This window comes from Pan paniscus, chromosome 12, assembly GCF_029289425.2.
Source record: "Pan paniscus chromosome 12, NHGRI_mPanPan1-v2.0_pri, whole genome shotgun sequence".
Lineage (NCBI taxonomy): Eukaryota > Metazoa > Chordata > Mammalia > Primates > Hominidae > Pan > Pan paniscus.
The window spans coordinates 29,133,093-29,156,289 of NC_073261.2; the positions used below are offsets into that span (position 1 = coordinate 29,133,093).

General features: G+C 42.2%; 2 protein-coding genes across 5 annotated transcripts in view; both read left to right on the forward strand.

The window, feature by feature from the left end:
- Positions 1-23,147, forward strand: part of LYG1 (lysozyme g1) — a 47,453-nt gene extending 24,306 nt beyond the window's left edge. For all 4 annotated transcript variants that reach the window (XM_055107612.2, XM_063594774.1, XM_055107611.2 and 1 more), the window contains 5 exons: positions 2,286-2,360; positions 5,346-5,450; positions 6,566-6,750; positions 13,159-13,291; positions 13,468-23,147. In XM_055107612.2, coding sequence (XP_054963587.1) covers positions 2,318-2,360; positions 5,346-5,450; positions 6,566-6,750; positions 13,159-13,291; positions 13,468-13,586 — 585 coding nt within the window. In that variant the 5' untranslated portion in view covers positions 2,286-2,317 and the 3' untranslated portion in view covers positions 13,587-23,147. The remainder of the gene's footprint in view (positions 1-2,285; positions 2,361-5,345; positions 5,451-6,565; positions 6,751-13,158; positions 13,292-13,467) is intronic.
- LYG2 (lysozyme g2) overlaps positions 20,037-23,197 on the forward strand; it is a 34,763-nt gene continuing 31,602 nt past the window's right edge. Inside the window, exons 1-2 of the mRNA XM_055108374.2 lie at positions 20,037-20,107; positions 21,998-22,207. Coding sequence (XP_054964349.1) covers positions 20,037-20,107; positions 21,998-22,207 — 281 coding nt within the window. The remainder of the gene's footprint in view (positions 20,108-21,997; positions 22,208-23,197) is intronic.

Sequence of the window (23,197 nt, forward strand, 5' to 3'; positions counted from 1 at the left end):
ATCCTACCTACTCAGGAAGCTGAGGTGGAAGGATCACTTGAGGCCTGGAGTTCAAGACCAGCCTGGGCAACATAGTGAGACCCATTTCTACATAAAAACTAAAAAATTATCTGGGCATGGTGGCATATACCTCTAGCCCCAGCTACTTGGGAGGCTAAGGTGGGAGTATCACTTGAGCCCAGGAGGTCAAGGCTGCAGTGAGCCATGATCGTGCCATTGCACTCCAGCCTGGGTGACAGAGTGAAACTCTGGCTCTAAGAAAAAAAAAGAAAAATTCCATTGTCACTTCTTGCTCTTCTCTGATGAAATTGAAAAACTTTACCTTGATGACCTGGTCCCAGGAGCAACTAGAAAGTAATTCTGTGTTCCCATTAAGTGGCACATGTATTTACATAGACTCTTTCATTAAAGTGACTTCTCAACACAGATATTTAGTTCCAAGCATGGAAAATAAGGTAGCTCTCCTGTTACAATAAAAGCTGAGTCCTTCCACTTGGGTTTCCAAGAGGAAGTATTTTTTCTTTCCTGGAAAAGCAGCAAAAAGAGTGAAATACCCTGGGTGGAGCATTTGAATGTGAGCAGTGCTTTTTCCTGAAGGGTCCTTCCATAAAGCCAGTGATGCACTTTCATGAGACCATGAGCTTTTCCTATACCCAAGCAGCTCTTTGTCCATTCTTTTCTCCTGGGATTGGTTGTCCTCTCTTGTTTACTGCTGGAGGCTCAGGATGCTGAATAAATGACTCCTGTTGGGTGATTAAATCTGAGAGTTCCTGCAGACCCAGCTAAGATTCCAGGTCCCTGAATCTTTTTGGTGTTGGGACTGAGCATGACATTTTGTGCTCAACTAAGCAAAATCGGACAGACCATCTCAATGTTGTAGAGAGAATAACAAAAAGCATGACTGTATCTGAAGGGCATATGCCCCCTCAGTTTAAGAAGACAGAAATCAAATAACTTCCTTTTTCTTTTTTGAGACAGGCTCTTGCTCTGTTTCCCAGGATGGAGTGCAGTGGTGTGATCATAGCTCACTGCACCCTTGACCCTCTGGGCTCAAGCAATCCTCCTGCCTCAGCCTCCCAAGTAGCTAGGACTACAGGTGTATGCCACCACACCTGGCTTCAAATGACTTCCTTAAAGCCTCTCCATCTTGAGATGTGATCTCTTCCTGGGTGTTTGAAAGAAACAACCCATAAGGTTAACCTCAAAACAAAAGAGATGAGAAAAGCATCATGAAAGTACCAAGTGCCTTGTTTATATGCACATTCCTACATGTAATGACAGTAATAATTCAAAATGCTAGGCTGCCAGGCTCTGCTGACTGGGGCAATGATGACATACACCCTGGAGTGGCAGGGCTTGGTGGGAGGCGCTTTGGAGGCAAAGGTCCAGAAACTCTACCATTCCCTGAGGTTAACAGCAAACTATCCTGGGTAGTATTTGTGTATTGGTTTGGTAGCCAGTAGGAAAACCAGGGCTGTTTGTACTCATGGAAGGTGATTAGGGGAATGGTTGGGATAAGAGAGAGAGAGAGCACATGAGCAGGTGCTCCACGTTGGCCACGTGTTCATTCTCCAGTCTTGTGAGCACCTCATGAGTTCAATCCTGGGACCGCTGCCCATGAGCCAGCTTCTTGGGGATTTGCTGGTGGAGGTAGCTCCATTCTCCCTGGGCTCTGGTCCACGTTTGTTGCCGCATTGGGGTTTTACAGAGGGGGAATGGGGAACATGGCTCAAGGTGATAAAGGGGGTCTGTGATTCCAGGCTGGGGTTAGAGCAGTGGGAAACGTCTTCCAACCAGTGTACATTCCAGGGCACTGAGGAAAGCGTGGTCTTTCCTCAAACCTGAAGAAGAAGGGACCTAAATTCCAAGAAGTCACCAATACAAAATTCTCCTTTTGATAATGGAGATAATAAAGAGGCTCTTGGGATGAGGTATGGGCATCAGAAATTTGCTTTTCAGGGTCTGGAGCCAGGTCAGTATGTTTCTCGGTGGTTGAGATTCAAAGTGTCTTGCCTTCTTGAAATAAAGTAGTTGGTAACTTGACTGTATGTTGAGTTCCTGTGGGCTGAGTAAGAGTCTTCTCATTTTTAGATTAATTGAAAGGATGAATGGAGCACTTACTTGTCCTACTTTTGCTTTTTTTCACTATGATTCAAATAATTCATTTTCTTAGGTCAGATATGGGGAAATTTGTTCTTTTCACCCCTGCTTCTGTAGAAATATTACATGTTGTTATGATGATGACTGATATTTTTGTATTCTCAAGCTAATTTTTGTTTTAAAAGTGTTTCAGGAGTCGTAGAGCCAGATCGTCATCATGTCTGCATTGTGGCTGCTGCTGGGCCTCCTTGCCCTGATGGGTGAGTGTGGCTGATTTTTCCAAATGACTTTGGAGATGGGAAGGATAAGCACAGGAACACAATGGCACTTCTAATACTTGAAAATGCAACAAAAAAGATTATTTTTTCCCTAAACTGTCCAACAAATCCTGAAGTTAGGAACAGCCACCAACAATCAGCCTCTCCCCAAATGTCCCACAAAAGATTGGGGTTCTCTGGAATGCAAGGTGGGCTTAAAACAGCACTGCTTGAAGCCAGACTTTAAATATACACCATCAACAGCTGCTCATTGTCCACTATAAAAAATGCCAAATTGAATTTATTCCTAAAGCATTTATTTCCATAGAACAATTGAGGTGGTTGCCAGAATAAGACTAATGAATAAGACTAATTCAAATAGAAAACCAGAATGAAGGCAACCGAGTACATGTGACTAAGCTAATCACTGAGGCTGATTTAGTTGCTGTGATTGAACTTCAGCTTTGCAGCTGGAGGAAAAAGGGAAAGTACTTGTTTTTGTCGGTTTGCTTTTGTTTTTGTTTTTTTTGAGATGGAATTTTGCTCTTTCACCCAGGCTGGAGTGCAGTGGTGCAATCTCAGCTCACTGGAATATCTGCCTTCTGGTTTCAAGCGATTCTCCTGCCTCAGCCTCCCAAGTAGCTGGGATTACAGGCGCCTGCCACTACACCCGGCTAATTTTTGTATTTTTAGTAGAGACAGGGTTTCACCATGTTGGCCAGATTGGTCTCAAACTCTTGACCTCGTGATCTGGCCTCCCAAAGTGCTGGGATTACAGGGTGATCCACTGCGCCCGGCCTACTTGTTTTTTAATAAATAAAAGGAGGAAGCAAAGTTCCTCAGGAGAAGCTAAATTTTCCTGACTCTAAATTCAATAGATTTCTTAGATGAGGTCTCATAGTCATTCATTTAGTTATTGACCCATTCATTCAACAAATATTTAAAAATGCCTACAAGGTGCTAAGCATTGGGAATACAAAGAACTTTGAGGATCATAGAGTGTGGCTAGGGAGAGGTCCACAAGGCAGGAACCAAGGAGTGATAAAACCAACTGCAGTACTAAGGGTATTTGTCACCAGTCATAAAGATAAAAGTGCACTGATTAAAAAATAAAAAAGAACATGTCAGCTGGTTTAATTTTTAGTATATTCATAAAAGATCTAGTCTTTTCATTTCCACATTTTTCTTAGGTTACTTATCACAAGTTTGTAAAGTAGAAGTATTTACTCCAAAAGACGAGTATTTATCAACCCCATAAAGTTCTAAGAAAATAGAACCTGAAAATGCATTTATGTAAACACACAGGACACATATGATTATAGGCAATAGATATATCTCCAAAGATCTGCAAATCATTAAGGTTTGATAATCTAATCTACTTTAGTCAAAGGATCAAATAGATTAAACAGAGTAAACCGGGTGTATACGGTGGCTCATGCCTGTAATCCCAGAACTTTGGGAGGTCGAGGCGGGCAAATTGCTTGAGCTCAGGAGTTTGAGACCAGCCTGGGCAACAAGGCAAAACCCCATCTCTTCAAAAAATTACACAGGTGTGTTGGCTTGTGCCTGTGGTCCCAGCTACTTGAGAGGCTGAGGTGGCAGGATAGCTTGAACCTGGGAGGTTGAGGCTGTGGTGAGCCATGATCATGCCACTACACTCCAGCCTGGGTGACAGTGAGACCCTGTCTATAGATAAATTAATTAATTAATTAATTAAAGAGTAATCTAATGAGACATTCTTACAGCCTTATAATGGTGAGATGATTCTCAAAAGGAGCAATTTCCTGCCTACTGTAGGTATCTTAGTACTGACTCATGTGCCCCCATTCTGGTGTGAATTGTAGATATATTATAAATACTTGTGCACCCACCTTGTGTGAATTGTAGATCTAAATACTCATGCACTCTCCTCCTGGTGTGAAGAGAAAGAACATTCTCCTCTTCAATGGCCTTTGTGAAATCCTGAGTGTCTGAAACCACTCCTCCCCTTCAGTGATGACTGGAATGACAGAGGTAGAGAGAGATGGAAAGGAGAAAGAGATAAAGGGAAGAAGTGGAAAGTGGGTGATCCCATGTGGAGACTGGTCCCATGCCTCTCTCCTTCACTCCCTTCTGCAGCCTTAGGCTCTTATCTAGAAGTGTACCTGAGAGAAAGTGTAGCCAGCCTCAAATCCTCATTTATGAGCAGTGCCTTACTTTGGATCTGGGTTGATATCCCAGAGAGATCCAGGTTTTATACTTGTTTCTCCAGAGCAAACATAAATATTTCATCAGAGCAACAAGTTAGGAGTATTTGACGGAGAAGTGCTCAGAGTTCATATAAGATGAAAGAAGAGGCTGGGCGCGGTGGCTCACGCCTGTGATCCCAGCACTTTGGGAGGCTGAGGCGGGCGGATCACTTGAGGTCAAGAGTTCGAGACCAGCCTGGCCAACATGGTGAAACCTCGTCTCTACTAAAAATACAAAAATTAGCTGGGCGTGGTGGCATGCACCTGTAATCCCAGCTACTTGGGAGGCTGAAGCAGGAGAATCACTTGAACCCAGAAGGCAGAGGTTGCAGAGAGTCGAGATCGCGCCACTGCACTCCAGACTAGGCGACAGAGCCAGACTCCATCTCAAAAAAAAAAAAAAAAGAAAAAAAAAGTAAGATGAGGTCTACTTTACAGGGAACAAATCCTCTCCTTTGTGTTCCAAGATACCACCTGACAACATCAAAGGGCACCAGAGCTTTACAAAGAGTGTAACTGCTTCAATAGCTCCAGTAGTTACTCATGTCTGCAGGGGAGCAGGTGAGAATTTGGTATTGAGGAAATTTTTGTGATCATTTATGGGATATTTCTCATTTAAATTTCAAGAGTTTCAATTGCAGAGTGAAGGTGATGTAATGGATTTTATTATTGTTACTTTTATTAATGTAATTTTATTCATGGACAGAAGAATGATGAGAACTAGTTCTGTGCCTTAGGCTGAACTTTTCTCAACTTGTAGACTTGTCTGAAAGCAGCAACTGGGGATGCTATGGAAACATCCAAAGCCTGGACACCCCTGGAGCATCTTGTGGGATTGGAAGACGTCACGGCCTGAACTACTGTGGTAGCTATGAGCTTTCGCCCTCTCAACCTATCCCCCGGCTTTCACTGTTTCCCATGCCTCACGCTACTGAGTGTTGGAAAGAGTTCCGGGTATGGGGTCCCAAAGCTCTGCTTCTTGAACAAGTCACTTAGCTGCCCCTGCATCCGTGGCAAGGCGGCTAGCAGTACGGTATTTACAGTGTTGTTGTGAGCTCTGATTGACACAATGTGGACAAGGGTGCTTTTTATTTTTTATTTTTATTTTTTTTTTTTGAGATAAGTTTCTGTCTTGTTGCCCAGGTTGGAGTGCAATGGTGCAATCTCGGGTCACTGCAACCTCCACCTCCCCGGTTTAAGCGATTCTCCTGCCTCAGCCTCCAGAGTAGCTGGGTTACAGGCATGTGCCACCATGCCTGGCTAATTTTGTATTTTTAGTAGAGATGGGATTTCACCATGTTGGTCAGGCTGGTCTCGAACTCCTGACCTCAGGTGATCCTCCCTCTTTGGCCTCCCAAAGTGCTGGGATTACAGGTGTGAGCCACTGCACCCGGCCGAGGGTGCTTTTTAAACCATAAAAGCACCTAGAAGGTAAGGCTAGCTAAGTAGATTAATATTGGCTTTCCTTTTGCCCAGCATTCTTATTATTTCAGAAAGGTTTAAGCTTGCGTGATTTCTTGGTATCGTTTAGGAGTGGAAAACTGTGCAATTGTGAACAAACTTGTTGAGGAACACTATCTAAAGACTTATTGAAGGGTTTGGCAAAATTTCTCCTTCATGTCAGGTTGCAGCTGATAGGCAGGCACATTTCATTTTATTGGGGTGCTTAGAATGGGACCAATGGTTCCTATGGCCATGGAATTGTCCTGGGTGGGCCAGAGCAGCCCCTGAGAGCCCAGCCGAAGGGCACTGACAGCCACAGGGGACCCTGGCTCAGGGGATGCTGACTCAAGCTCACAGGAGGAGAGCCCTAACCTCAGGTCAGGGAGTGGCCACTACTAAAGATTTAAGACCAAAATCTGGGATTCTCAGTCCTCGACCATTACTCAGATCCTTGGACTGTTCTTTCTCTCTCCCCTTGAGCTCCTGTTGCAGCATAAGTCACAACAAGCTGCATCATTCCTTTTGCGTTTGGTTTAGGAGTTCGTGCTTCTGAAAGGCTGGCTGAAATAGACATGCCATACCTCCTGAAATATCAACCCATGATGCAAACCATTGGCCAAAAGTACTGCGTGGATCCTGCCGTGATCGCTGGTGTCTTGTCCAGGAAGTCTCCCGGTGACAAAATTCTGGTCAACATGGGCGATAGGACTAGCATGGTGCAGGTAACTCTTCATCCGTTGACACATGTGGCCATTCTGCTATGTGGCACCACTGCTTTGTTTTTTGGATGATGGCAAAGCTTCACAGAACACAGCATGAATGAAGGTCTCTAGAGCTGTGACAGTGACAGTTCTGCCTGAGAGATATGAGCAGCAACATTTCTGTTTCATGTTGAACCACAATTTCTTTTCACAGTAAATAATGCCGTGTTTCCAGAATATCATCCAGGCCACCCTATTCTGGATTTCTGGACCTAAGTGGTCCAAGAGAAAGATCACAGATTAAATCTTTCCTCAATTACTTTGTAGCCACATGGCCTTGAATAAGTCATTTAATCTCACTGGGCCTTAGTTTCTCTACCTATAAAATGCCATTCTTACAGCATTATTATGAAGATTCCATGAAACAATGCAAAAAAGTACCTGATATCTGTTGGATTCTCAAAAAATGTTAAATTTATTTTCCTTTATCTTTTTTCTATACAATTCTTAGTTCTGAAGATTGAGTTTTATTTTTGCATGAATTCCGTCTGGTATCACTTGCCAGATAGAGACTTCTGGGGAATGGTCACTAATCCACTGTTGAATTAACTCTGCGCCAGGGAATCAGTGATGGCAAGGGTGAGAATGAGGCTTGATTTTTTCCATTGATCTCACACTGCTTTTGTGGTTGTTGTTGAGGAACCTGTGAGTATTGCAGTCTTTTTTTAAAGATTTTAGAAAAATTTATTTCTCAATGATCTCTCCAAATTTGCTTCCCTTGACTTTTTTGTATGATACTTTTAAAGTACTTTCAAATACTTTATTTTACTTCGATTTGGAGACCCATCCAATAATCTGATAAGATGAGGTGAGGGACACGTAATCCATCCTTGACAAGTGAGGAAATAGAATCACAAGGAAGGAGTTGCTGCTACAAAGTCACATGGCGGCTGCAAGAGGCAGAACTGGGACTGAGAATATCTTGTGATGTTAGGGCTGGCATCATTTCTGCTGCGCTGTTCTGTCTCCTTTGTAAAATCTGGCTTTTGAGGAAAGGATGAGTCCATTTCCTTTGAAGATGAATAAGAATTCCCTAGATTTGGGTCAGGTGCAGTGGCTCATGCCTATAATCTCGTCCTTTGGGAGGACGAGGAGGGTGGATTACATGAGGTCAGGAGTGCGAGACCAGCCCAGCCAACATGATGAAACCCCATCTCTACTAAAATTCAAAAATTAGCTGGGCATGGTGGTGCATGCCTGTAATTCTAGCTACTTGGGAGGCTGAGGTGAGAGGATTGCTTGAACCTGGGGGGTGGAGGTTGCAGTGAGCTGAGATCATGCCACTACACTCCAGCCTGGGCAAGAGAGCGAGACTCCATCTCAAACAACAACAACATCAACAACAAACAAGAGAATTCTCTAGATTTGGACATTTCTCCCAAATATGATGAAACCTACATGGAAGTGATAATCAAAGGTGTATAAGAAGGGTTAGAAGTCCCTTTAGATGTTCAGACCATCTGGAAAAAGAATTACAAGTTCAGACAGAAAAATCCCTTTCTGGCCTGTTTGGAGGGTTTGCACTGGCAGCATTGAAGGAGGGCATCACACTGCTATCTACACTAACTCAGTCATTAACTGAGTTACACCCTTAAGCTGAAGCAGCAGTGAAAGGTCTGCTCGTCCCTTCCTTAGCCCAAACCTTGTAACTTGACTATCTTTTTTCTTTGGCAAGAACACCACTTAACATTAACATGAGATCTATCATCTTAACAGATTTTTTTTTTTTTTTTTTTAAGACAGGGTCTGGCTCTGTCACCCAGGCTGGAGTATAGTGGCATGATCTTAGCTCACTGCAACCTCTCTCCTGGGCTCACACGATCCTCCTCAGCCTCCCAAGTAGCTGGGACTACAAGCATGCGCCACCATGCCTGGCTAATTTTTGTATTTTTTGTAGAGATGGGGTTTCATCATGTTGCCCAGGCTGGTCTCGAACTCCTGGACTCAAGTGGTCTGCCTGCCTCAGCCTCCCAAAGTGCTGGGATTACAGGTGTGAGCCACTTTACCCGGCCACAGATTTTTGTTTTTTAAGTCTAGTTTACTGACTCTCGAAGCTTATTGTGCATATGAACACCTGGAGCTCTTGTTTACATGAGAATTCTGATTCAGTAGGTCTGAAATGGGGCCCAAAGTTCTGCAATTCTAATAAATAAGTTCTCAGTTGTTGCTGATGTTGCTGGTTCCCAGACCACATTTTAAGTAAAACCCAGGGTATAGGTTTGGTCAAAATGATGGGTGCTGGAAGCAGTGGTGGGGAGACAAAGGATCAGAGAGTCCTTGCCTTATTTAGGGTGAGACATAGTTTCGGTTACAAAATAGGCTGGGCACAGTGGCTCACGTCTTTAAAATCCCAGCACTTTGGGAGGCTGAGGCGGATGGATCATTTGAGGTCAGGAGTTTGAAACCAGCCTGGCCAACAAGGTGAAATCCTGTCTTTACTAAAAATACAAAAATCAGTCAGGCAGTAGTGGCAGGTGCCTGTAATCCCAGCTACGCAGGAGGCTGAGGCAGGAGAATCGCTGGAGCCTGGGAGGCGGAGGTTGCGGTGAGCTGAAATCACGCCACTGCACTCCAGTCTGGGCGAGAGAGTGGGACCCTACCTCTAATAATATTAATAATAATAATAGTTAAGACAAGAGTAAAAAGGAATGTAGAAAAAGAGGGACACATTGAAATAACAAATTAAGATGATAGTAGCAACAAGATATTAATAATTGCAATAAATATAAATAGAGGAAACCTACTGGTTTGAAGACACAGATGTATGAACGAGATTAAAAGCCCAAATCCAGATTTACATGGTTTATGTGAGAAACACTTAAAGCATTTGAATATGCAAAAGTTTGAAGTAAAAGTATGGTAAAAAGAAGACCTATCAGGAATACAATAATCAAAATAATGTTGATAACTATGATATATTAAATAAAATACAGTTTAGAAGAAAAAATATTTGGTATGGAGAGAATCATGACATAACAAAAAAGATTGAATTTATCCAGGACATATAGCAATTTAAAACAAGTAGACGCCAGTAAAATAGCCTCAAAATGTATGCAGCATAAATTATTATTACTGTAATAATAAACCTGCTATCATAATGGGAAATTCCAACACATCTCTCTTGATTATTTACAGGTTATACAATAAACAAACCAGCAAAGATATAGAAGAAAAACAAGTAAAACAATTAACACATGTAACAAGAACACAATTAAGAGGCTTGATTGTTAATTGGGGAGGGAGGGAGAGCAGGAAAGAAAAATGAGGGGGATATAATTATTTACATATCCATTAGGATATATACAATTGTTTCATGCACATGAGGAACATTTTACAAAAGTTGATCATATATCATCTATTAAAGAAATCCTCAAAAACTTCAGATCTCACAATAATACAATTATGCTAGAAGATAATTTTAAAAATTAAAAATATCTCTGATCATATGGAAGTGTAAAATACATGCACACACACATACACAACACTAAGTGACTCTTAGGTTAAAGAAACAAATCATAGTGAAACTTAAAAATAACTAAAACAGGATGATAGAGAAACACTAGATATTAGAAACTATGAGATATGGTAAAAATGCTTTAAGGGAGATTTACAGTCACAAACCTAATATTAAAAAAAAAGAAAGCCTTTTTTCCAACCTTTAAGTTCAGGGGTTTATGTGCCCGTTTGTTCCATAGGTAAACGTGTGTCATGGGGGTTTGTTGTACAGATTATTTCATCACCCAGGTATTAAGCCTGTACCCTTTAGTTATTTTTCCTGATCCTCTCCCTCCTCCCACACTCCACCCTCCAATAGGCCCCCGTGCGTGTTGTTCCCCTGTATGTGTTCATGTGTTCTCATCATCTAGCTCCCACTTACAAGTGAGAACATGTGGTATTTGGTTTTCTGTTCCTGTGTTAGTTTGCTAAGGATAATGCTGGCTACAGATGTGTAAACATAGAATACAGTGTTGTTAATTATAGGCACAATGTCATACATCAGATCTCTAGAACTTACTTGTCTTGCATGACTAAAATTTTATACCCATTAATTAGCAACTCCCAGTTTCCCTCTCCCCATCAGCCCCTGGCAACCATCATTCTATTCTTTGCTTCTATGAACTTAACTATTTTAGATACCTCATATAAGTGAAATCATGCAGTATTTGTCCTGTGACTGGCTTATTTCACTTACATAATGTCCTCAAGATTCATCTATGTTGTCATATAATGCAGGATTTCCTTCTTTTTAAGGTTGAATAATATTCCATGATATGTGTATACCACATTTTCTTTATTCATTCATCTGTCAGGTACATTTAGGTTGTTTCTACCTCTTGGCTATTGGGAATAGCTTTGCAATGAATGTGGGAGCTCAGATATCTCTTTGAGATCCTGATTCCAATTCTTTTGGATGAATACCCAGAAAGGGGATTACTAAATCATATGGTATTAATTTTTACTTTAATTTTTTTTATTTTTTGAGACAGTCTCACTCTTGTTGCCCAGGCTGGAGTATAATGGCATTATCTTAGCTCACTGCAACCTCCACCTCCTGGGTTCAAGCAATTCTCCTGTCCCAGCCTCCTGAGTAGCTGGGATTACAGGCGCCCACCACCACACCTGGCTAATTTTTGTATTTTTAGTAGAGATGGGGTTTCACCATTTTGGCCAGGCAGGTCTCAAACTCCTGCCTGGTGAGCCCACCTGCCTTGGCCTCCCATAGTGCTGGGATTACAGGTGAGCCACTGCACCCAGACCATATGGTAGTTCTAATTTTAATTTTTTGAGAAACCACAGTACAGTTTTCCATGGTAGCTGCACCATTTTGCATTGCCATCAACAATGTACAATGATTCCAGTTTCTCTACATCCTCACCAACCCTAGTTGTCTTAGTCTGTTTTCTGTTACTTATTACAGAATACTTAAATATGGGTAATTTATGAAAAATAAAATTTATTACTTACAGTTCTGGAGGCTGGGGACCCCAAGGTCAAGGGGACACATCTGGTAGAGCCTTCTTGCTGGTGGGGACTCTTTGCAGAGTCCCAGGGTGGCTCAGGGCCTCACATGGTGAGAGGCTGAGTGTGCTGGCTTAGTCTCTCTTCCTCTTCTTATAAAGCCACCAGCCTCACTCCTGTGATAACCATTAACCCACTAATCCATTAATCTATTCATAGATTAATCTAATCACCTCTTAAAAGCCCCACCTCTCAATACTGCCACATCGGGGATTAAGTTTCAACATGAATTTCACAAGGGACAAGCATTCAAATTATAGCACCTGTCTTTTGCATTTTTGACAGTAGCTATTCTAACAGGTATAAATGGCTTTACTGTCTGATCTCCAGGTGTTGTTGGAGGGCCAGTTCAAGTTCTTGACTTTGCCGCACAGAAGAATTTGGGCACGAGTCCAAATTAAAAGTAGGCGAAGAAGTTTATTGCAAAGCAAAACTACACTCTGGTAGCTGGGTGGAGAATGAGACAGCCTCATGTGACATTGGGAAAATCCCTTCATGGAAAGCTTATATGATTATTCATAAGACAGAGGGGATGGTTATTGCTGTTAAGCATGTTTCGGGGTCTCCGGGATGCACATGCGCTATTGTTGTGCATGCTAGCACATACATCGCGTGTCTCAGCATTTTAATTCTCCACCCAGGAGTGTGCTTTTTTTTTCATTCTTACAATGAGCATAGGTCAGCCCAAGGACACTAATCATGGGTTTCTGTGCTTGCATGGATTTGGGAATTTTCCCTTCTGTTCTTTGTCTCCTTACTGCAAATTTTTTTTTTTTTTTAAGACAGGGTCTCACTCTGTCACCCAGGATGGAATGCAGTGGTGCAATCATGGCTCACTGCAACCTCTGCCTCCCAGGCTCAATTGATCCTCTTAGGCTCAGGTGATCCTCCCACCTCAGCCTCCCAAGTAGCTGGGATTACAGGCACACACCACCACGCCCAGCTAATTTTTGTATTTTTTGTTGAGATGAAGTTTTCCCATGTTGCTGAGGCTCGTCTCGAACTCCTGAGCTTAAGTGATCCACCTACCTTGGCCTCCCAAAGTGCTGGGATCACAGGCATGAGCCACCGTGTCTGGCACTGTAGGATATTCTGACCATGAGTCCGAAATGTAGTTTGTGCACTGTCAGTGGTTTGTTTTCTCCACCTGTCTGGCAAATTTGTTCCCCATAAGGGAGGCTATGACCACCCTATCTAACCTACCTCACAGGAGACTGACGGTGGCATTGGTTCCATCAAAGGTGAAAGGAGAACAAGAGACAGGAAATGAACCAGTGCCATTGAGCCCAGTAAGCCGGATCACCCTCCCACCCAGCTTACGTGGCTTCTTCTCTGCCTCCTTCCCTGCAGGACCCTGGCTCTCAAGCTCCCACATCCTGGATTAGTGAGTCTCAGGTTTCCCAGACGACTGAAGTTCTGACTACTAGAATCAAAGAAATCCAGAGGAGGTTTCCAACCTGGACCCCTGACCAGTACCTGAGAGGTACGTGTAATGCTATCAGTCAGTTGTCTCAAGCACAGAATTAATAGGGACAAATATAATACATTGCACCAGATTCCCCGAAACTCCAGCTGCCTCCTGTTAGGTAGTTAGTAAAGAGAATCAGAGTTAACTGCTGAGTACCCTAGGTCAGCATTAACCTATCTCATGCATTTCAGGTGGACTCTGTGCCTACAGTGGGGGTGCTGGCTATGTCCGAAGCAGCCAGGACCTGAGCTGTGACTTCTGCAATGATGTCCTTGCACGAGCCAAGTACCTCAAGAGACACGGCTTCTAACATCTCAGATGAAACCCAAGACCATGATCACATATGCAGCCTCAAATGTTACACAGATAAAACTAGCCAAGGGCACCTGTAACTGGGAATCTGAGTTTGACCTAAAAGTCATTAAAATAACATGAATCACATTAAAGGAAGAATTTTGACCTGCATTTATAATATGTAGTGTATGTCTGTGTGGATCAAGGGCCGTGTTTCTTTAAAGGTATTCTCATGGACATTAGCCATGCTGTGGGTTTTCTGTGAAGTGAATTTTATTTTTCACTGACTGGCGTTGCCAGATTTAGCAAACAAAATGTAGGAAGCCCAGGTTAAATTTGAATTCCAGATAAATGACAAATAATTTTTTAGTATAAGTCCCACACAATATTTAGAACACATTTACACTAACAAATTATTAACTGTTTATTTAAAATTCAAAATTATCTGGGCTTCCTATATTTTATCTGGCAACCCTAACATTAACTTCTTTGATAAAAGTCAGTGTTTCACATTTTAATTGAAAAATTTTGATGAGAAAAAGGGTAAGATGGCAGCCAGCCCCATACACTGTATGAAATGGCTTTAGGAAAGTCACTTGCTAACTTTCTGGCATCATCTTAACCCTAGAATTGTCTCTCTGTCATGAAAGTTATTGTCTCCTTTCCTTTCCTGGACAACTGAACCTTCTCCTATACCCAAACTCCCTAATTTTCCTGCCCAAATTGTCTCTAACTCAGCTAAACTATTCCCTAGTTTGGGGGCACTTAAGTCACCAAGAGAGCCAGGCCATGGGAGGTAATTCATCAGCCGGAGCTGCCCCCAAGCACATTGGCTGTGCACCGTACTAGTAAATTACTGAATTTGAAGATTTATATTCTATAAAAGTTATTCATGTCCCATTCTATTATCTGTACAATATCAGCACTTTACAGATTGAGAAAGATGATATAGCAACTAACAAATCCTACTGAATCCTCTATCTGCAGCCACTGCATTAAGAACTATAAAACCAGGATGCAAAGACATTGTCCTTGTTCACAAAGGCTCCTGTATTAGTCCATTATCACACTGCTATAAAAAACTGCCTGAGACTTGGTAATTTGTAAAGGAAGAGGTTTAATTGACTCGCAGTTCCGCATGGCTGGGGAGGCCTCAGCAAACTTACAATCATGGCAGAAGGGGAAGCAAACACATCCTCTTCATATGATGGCAGGAAGGAGAAGTGCCAAGCAAAGAGGGAAAAGCCCCTTATGAAACCATCAGATCTTGTGAGAACTCACTCACTATCGTAGAACAGCAGCATGGAGGTAATGGGAATGTGGGGATTATGGGAACTACAATTCAAGATGAGACTTGGGCAGGGACACAGCCAAACCATATCAGCTCCTTTTCTAATTCAGATACAGACAATTAGTTAAGAACACAATAAGCTAATTTCGCTAAAGAAGAAATAAAAAATATCAGCCGGGCGCGGTGGCTTACGCCTGTAATCCCAGCACTTTGGGAGGCCGAGGCGGGTGGATCAGGAGGTAAGGAGATCGAGACTATCCTGGCTAACACGGTGAAACCCCATCTCTACTAAAAATACAAAAAATTAGCCGGGCATGGTGGTGGGCTCCTGTAGTCCCAGCTACTCGGGAGGCTGAGGCAGGAGAATGGTGTGAACCCGGGAGGCGGAGCATGCAGTGAGCCGAGATGGTGCCACTGCACTCCAGCCTGGGCTACAGAGCAAGACTCTGTCTCAGAAAAAAGAAATAAAAAATATCGAGGGTGTGTCAATAGGTGAATTTTGGAGAACTGAGGCCCAAATTCACGCAAGAAAGAGGCAAAGCCATTTATTAGGGATTGCTCTCACACCAACCCTGACAGGTTGCATCATTTTAATTCCCTAGAACAGACAAGAGAAGTGGCAACCAGAGTTGTTGATAGTATAGTTGGCCCTCCATAGCCATGGTTTCTGCATTGGTGGATTGAATGTGAATTGAAAATATTTGGGAAAAAAATTGCATCTTGGGAGGCTGAGGCAGGAAGATAGCTAGAGCCCAGGAGTTTGAAGCCACAGTGAGCTATGCACCACAACACTCTAGCCTAGGCAACACAGTGAAACCTTGTCTTAAAAAGAAAAAAAAACTTATGTGTACTGAAAAAGCACAGACTTTTTTTTCTTGTCATTATTCCCTAAACAGTACAACTATTAACATATCATTTACATTGTATTAGGTATTATAAGTCATCCAGAGATGATTTAAAGTATACATGAAGTTGTGCATAGGTTATATGCAAACCCTACATCATCTTGTATCAGGGACTTGAGCATCCGTGGATTTGGGTATGGGGGGTAGCTCCTGGACCCAGTCCCTCAGGATACCGAGGGATGATTGTAATTCATCAACAGAAATTTGCCCTAGGTCACAAAACTGGTGAGGGACAGGACCATAATACAAACCCAGATGTCTTCAATGTTAAAGCCTATCTTTTTATTTTAAGTTTTAATTTTTTCCTAAGTGGCACACATAATTAGATGGTTGACACACACATGTGCATGTGTGCATATGTCATGGGGTGTTCAGTTGACCAACTGTCCTGGTTTGCCTGGAACTAGTGGATTTTCTGGGACATGAGGATTTTAGCGCCAAAACTGGTAAAATTAAACTTGAAAAGTCCCAGGCAAATTGGGATGAGTTGGTCATTCTAGCTTGGCCTTCCTTTTCCAGGAGGTATTTGAAAATATGTGAGGGCAGTTTTCTTCCCTCCCTCCCTTCTCCTCATTCTCTTTCTTTTGTTATTGCTACAATGCCCGGGGTAGGGGGTTGGGGTTAGACATTACTGGTATATTGGGAAGGGGCTGGGCAAAGACTGCTAAGTATTTTGCAGTTTGCACTGGGCGGGATGGTCCCACCCAGTGAAAAGTATATAAAATTTTATTTTTATATCTTCCTGAGTTAGCCTTTTGTCACTTTACAACCCAGATTGTTTTTTTCAGAAATCTGAGAGCCATCTTTTTGAAATGTAAATAAACACCTAGGAAAATAATGTCTCTATGTTCCATTCACTGTGAAAGTTTAACCTCTGAGCACCTTTCTGTCTCTATCTTCACCTGCTTGTCGCAGAGATAAATTTTATTATTCCTTCCTTTTTTTTTTTTTTTTTTTTTTTTTTGAGACAGCCTGCTCTGTCACCCAGGCTGGAGTGCAGCAGCACAATCACAGCTCACTGCAGCCTCCACCTCCTGGGCTCAAGTGATCCACCCACTTCAGTCTCCTAAGTAGCTGGGAACACAAGTATGTGCCACCACGCCTTGGTAACTTTTAAATTGTTTTTAGATATGAGGTCTGACCATGTTGCCCATGCCATTATTATTCCTTTTGATAAAGGTGAATTTAGGCTAAACTGTGAAAGAATGTACAGCAAATGGCTCTGTTAATTCTTCTCATAGGAGGACAGGTTACTGTTAATAGAGAACATATGTATGTAATGGCTAAAAATAGGGCAGTAGAAAAGGAATGTAACTTCTCAACTCCTTTGAGAATGAAAAGAAAGAAAGAAAAAAGGATTGTTACTTCTTGGCTGCCTAAGTAGGGTGGAATTTCTCTCTGCATATAAAATATCTTTGCAGATGATGAGCCTTTGTCCATGGTACTCTGGTTTCTTCTTGATGTTTTGTAGACATTTTAAATTTCCCAACAATACAAAAAGGAAAGAATATTTGGTTAAAGATCACTAAACTCTGGGCTGACAGTCAGCTGGGTGTGTAGGGGACTGGTGTCTCAGTGTAAGTCTTAATCACATTAAAGTTGTTATTTGTTTGTTTTTAAGTACAAGATTTTTCTATCAGGATGCCAGAGATTTCTTCCTAGAGACTGTGAATTACATCACAAAAAATGGTTTGGTCTCAGATCAGATACTATGCAAACACTGTTTACAGCTGAGTTGTGTAATCACCCAAGATTACTTTACTTTCATGAATAATAATGGAGTTAATAATTATCCATTGCTTGCTGCCCTAGTTCTGTCTGTACTTATCATTAATTCAACCCTAAATATCTTCTTAATTGGTAGTTCTTATCAGAGAGTCTATCAATTATTTTTCATGAAGAACTCTTTCCTGGAAACTTCTGACCTGCTCCTGTCTCAGGTAAGTCAGAAAGCCCTGCAAACATCCTGGGATCCCCTTCCCCATATTCCTTTGTAGCTGTCCTATGTTGCACCTTTCATTTTTTACATCCTTTCTGAGCTTACTCTTTTGTTTTAATGGAGCACATCCTCTAGCAGCTTTCTGAGAAAAGTGCATGGGAGATACGTTTTTTGAGACTTTCTAGATCCAAAATATCTTTCTTTCTATTATCACATGAATTAGTGAATTTGTCCTGGAACAGAATTCTAGTTTGGAAATAATTTTCCTTTGGAGTTTTTAAAGCATTGCTCTGTTGGTCTTTGGGCTTTTAGGGTTACTCTTGAGAAGACTGAAATCATTTTGATTTTAATCCTCTCTCTATATTTCTCTTTCTTCTCTGTAGAACAGTGGTGTCCAATCTTTTGCCTTCCCTGGCCACACTGGAAGAAGAATTGTCTTGGGCCACACATAAAATATGGTAACACTAATGATAGCTGATAAGCTAAAAAAAAAACAAAACACCTCATAATGTTTTAAGAAAGTTTACAGGCCAGACACAGTGGCTCACACCTGTAATCCCAGCACTTTGGGAGGCCAAGGTGGATGGATAACCTGGAGTTGGGAGTTTGAGACCAGCCTGGCCAACATGGAGAAACCCCGTCTCTACTAAAAATACAAAATTAGCCAGGCGTGGTGGCACATGCCTGTAATCCCAGCTACTCGGGAGGCTGAGGCAGGAGAATTGCTTGAACCCAGGAGGCGGAGGTTGCGGTGAGCTGAGATTGCACTGTTGCACTCCAGCCTGGGCAACAAGAGCAAAACCCAATCTCAAAATAAATAAATAAATAACTAAATACATACATAAATAAATAAAATAAATAAAAATAAAAAAATAGAAAAGAAAGTTTACTAATTTGTGTTGGGTCACATTCAAAGCTGTCTTGGACTGCATGAGGCCCAGGTTGGACATAACTGCTTTAGAAGATTGTAAAATCTTTTCTTTGTTACATACATGTTGACACTTCACACCAATGGGCTTATTACTTGCTTAGTGGAATTCTGACTTTACCAGAAGAGCAGCACCCTGGCCTGACTCATCCAGCCTTGGGGAAGCCTGCTTTCCAGAGACAACTTCCAACTTTCATCCAGCATCGGCACTCAGACCCACAGCTGTGGTTTCATTTTCCTGGGGAAGATGGGTGAACCATCTGTTCATCCTGAAGGGAGACCCTGCATTTCTCCTCAGATGAAAGACTGCCTCTACCTTGTTTTTCCATTTCGCTCATTGACATATGACTCTTCTGATGATAATTCATTTGCTTCAAACCACAGATATCTCTGGAATTATGCAACCTAATCCTTAGGAAAACACAGTATTATGTGGCCTTGGAGAGTCTGCAGCTGCCTTATTTGATAAAGTTGCATCGGGATGTGTTATTTGAAACATCTCAGGAGAGAAGACTGTTCATAACTGTCCTTAGAGCCTGATGTAACAACATTGATTACAGCCTGGCAGGCATTGTCCTTTCTAAGCTAAGTGAAAACACAATACAGAAAACACCCAAGCATTTAAAAAATATTTTTGTGACACTGTTTTCTCTGAGGGAAACAGTTTACAGTTGATAATTTTTTGTTCATTCCTAAGCACCAATGGGAAGCTCCCCTCAGTGTTTTTTTCCTGTTGGTGACGTGTTGCCCTGATGTCTCCAACCAAGAACCTGTTGGGAACAGGCCCCCAAATTTGGCCATAAACAGGCCCCAAAACTGGCCATAAACAAAATCTCTGCAGCACTGTGACATGCTCATGATGGCTATGATGCCCATGCTGAAGGTTGTTGGTTTACCAGAATGAGGGCAAGGAACAGCTGGCCCACCCAGGGCAGAAAACTGCTTAAGGCATTCCTGAACCACAAACAATAGAATGAGTGATCTGTGCCTTAAGGACATGTTCCTGCTGCAGATAACTAGCCAAGCCCATCCCTTTGTTTCCCGTTTTAGTTAATCTATAATCTATAGAAACACTGCTTATCACTGGCTTGCTGTCAATAAATATGTGGGTAAAACTCTGTTCGTGGCTCTCAGCTCTGAAGTCTGTTAGCCCCCTGATTTCCCACTCTACACTTTATATTTCTGTGTGTATGTGTCTTTAATTCCTCTAGCACCGCTGGGTTTGGGTCTCCACAACCGAGCTGGTCTCAGCAAGTGGCACCCATATGTGTGGCTCGAACCCGGGTCGAAGGGTCACCAGAGCGATGGTTGGAGAACATGGAACTATGCTGGAGGACACTCAAGTACTCTTAAACAATCCCCATGGTGAGTAAGAAGGGGAGCTCAGAAGCATCAAGGTAACAATGGGACAAGTGTGGGCTCTGGTTGGTTCCACCTTGGAACCTTTTCACACTGATGATGAGGAGGAAGGAGAGTATAATGAAGTAACAGAAGAGGTGACAGAGCAGATTTGTTTGCCAGCTAAAGCTAAAGCGGCAAAGGAGGGAGAGGTTTGTCCCTACCTTTCTGCACCCCTTCATTATTTTGAAGAAAAAGATTGGCCTGACCCTCCAGATCTTTCTTTTCCAGAGGACACTGGGCAAAAAGTAGTTGCCCCAGTGACTGTTCGAGCAGCACCTTGAGCTACCACTCTCAGTTGTATTTAGGCAGGAATTCAGCAAGCTAGATGAGAGGGTAATATAGAGGCTTGGCAGTTCCCTGTTAGAATACACCCCCCCAGATCAACAGGGAAATATTATAGCTACATTTGAGCCTTTTCCTTTTAAATTACTCAAAGAATTTAAACAAGCTATAAATCAGTATGGACCAAGTTCTCCTTTTGTAATGGGACTGTTAAAGAATGTTGCTGTCTCCAGTTGGATGATTCCTACTGACTGGGATGCTCTTACTCAAGCTTATCTAACTCCTGCTCAGTTCTTACAATTTAAAACTTGGTGGGCAGATGAAGCTTCCATTCAGGCTGCTTGCAACGCCCAGGCCCAACCTCAAATTAATATAACTGCAGACCATCTTTTGGGGGTCAGCGGCTGGGCTGGTTTAGATGCACAAGTGGTCATGCAGGATGATGCCATAGAATAGCTTAGAGGAGTGTGCATCAGAGCTTGGGAAAAAATCACTTCAGGAGGAGAACAATACCGTTCCTTTAGTGCTGTAAAACAGGAACCAAAAGAACTGTATGCAGATTTTTTTAAAATTATACTTTAAGTTCTAGGGTACATGTGTACAACATGCAGGTTTGTTACATATGTATACATGTGCCATGTTGGTTTGCTGCACCCATTAACTCGTCATTTACATTAGATATTTCTCCTAATGCAATCCCTCCCCCATCCCCACATCCCATGACAGGCCCCGGTGTGTGATATTCCCCACCCTTTGTCCAAGTGTTCTCATTGTCAGTTCCCACCTATGAGTGAGAACATGCGGTGTTTGGCTTTCTGTCCTTGTGACAGTTTGCTCAGAATGATGGTTTCCAGCTTCATCCATATCACTACAAAGGACATGAACTCATCTTTTTTTATGGCTGCATAGTATTCCATGGTGTATATGTGCCACATTTTCTTAATCCAGTCTATCATTGATGGACATTTGGGTTGGTTCCAAGTCTTTGCTATTGTGAATAATGCCGCAATAAACATATGTGTGCATGTGTCTTTAAAGCAGCATGATTTATAATCCTTTGGGTACATACCCAGTAATGGGATGGCTGGGTCAAATGGTATTTCTAGTTCTAGATCCTTGAGGAATTGCCACACTGTCTTCCACAATGGTTGAACTAGTTTACACTCCCACCAACACTGTAAAAGCATTCCTATTTCTCCACATCCTCTCCAGCACCTGTTGTTTCTGTATGCAGATTTTATAGCTCGGTTACAGGAGTCTCTTAAAAAGATGATTGCAGATTCGGCTGCTTAGGATATAGTGTTGCAATTACTAGCTTTCGACAATGCCAATCCTGAGTGCCAGGCTGCTGTGTGACCTATTAGAGGGAAAGTGCATTTAGTTGATTATATCAAGGCCTGTGATGGTATCGGAGGTAATCTGCATAAAGCTACTTTGTTGGCACAAGCCATGGCAGGACTGAAAATGGGTAAAGGAAATACTCCATCTCCTGGAGCTTGTTTTAACTGTGGGAAGCATGGTCATACTAAAAAAGAATGTAGAAAAAATCAGCAAGTCATGCAGCCAGTTGAGGGAAAAAAGAAAACTGCTGAGCCTGGAATATGTCCAAAATGCAAAAAAGGAAAACACTGGGCCAATCAGTGTCATTCTAAATTTGATAACGATGGAAACCCAATTTCAGGAAATGCCATGAGGGGCCCGTCCCGGGCCCTGTTCCAAACCGGGGCATTTCTGGCTCAGGCCATTCCTTCACTCCTGAACAATGCCTGTCCCCTGCCACAGCCAGTAGTGCCGCAGTAGATTTATGTTGCACAGAAGCTGTGAGCCTTCTACCTGGAGATCCCCACAAAAAGTGCCAACAGGAGTCTGTGGACCCTTGCCAGTGGGGACGGTAGGATTACTTCTAGGTAGATCTAGTTTAAATTTAAAAGAAGTGCAAGTACATACAAGAGTCATTGATTCAGATTACAATGGGGAAGTTCAAATTGTTGTATCTACTTCTGTTCCCTGGAAAGCAGAGCCAGGAGAGTGTACAGCACAGCTCCTGATTGTGCCATATGTGGAAATGGAGAAAAGTGAAACTAAACAAACAGGAGGATTTGGAAGCACAAGTAAACAAGGCAAAGCAGCTTATTGGGTGAATCAAATTACTGATAGACATCCCACCTGTGAAATAACTATTCAGGGAAAGAAATTTAAAGGTTTGGTAGATACAGGAGCAGACATTTCAATCATTTCTCTACAGCACTGGCCATCTGCGTGGCCAATTCAACCTGCTCAATTATCATAGTTGGAGTTGGTAATGCCCCTGAAGTATATCAAAGTAGTTATATTTTGCATTGTGAAGGGCCTGATGGACAACCTGGGACTATTCAACCAATTGTAACTTCTGTACCTATAAATTTAGGGGGAAGAGATTTATTACAACAATGGGGATCACAAGTTCTAATTCCAAAGCAATTACATAGCCCTCAAAGTCAATATATGATGCATGAAATGGGGTATGTCCCTGGTATGGGACTAGGAAAAAATTTGCAAGGTTTGAAAGAACTGCTTCAAGTGGAAAGACAAAGTTTCTGCCAAGGTTTAGGATATCATTTTTGATGGTGGCCATTGTTCAGCTTCCAGAACCTATACCTTTAAAATGGTTAACAGATAAGCCAATTTAGATAGAACAGTGGCCACTAAGTAAAGAGAAACTGGAGGCTTTAGAGGACTTAGTTACTGAACAATTAGAAAAAGGACACATAGCTCCAACATTTTCCCCCTGGAATTCTCTGGTCTTTATTATTAAGAAAAAATCAGGTAAATGGAGAATGTTGACAGATCTTAGAGCCATTAATTCAGTTATACAACCTATGGGGGCATTACAGCCAGGATT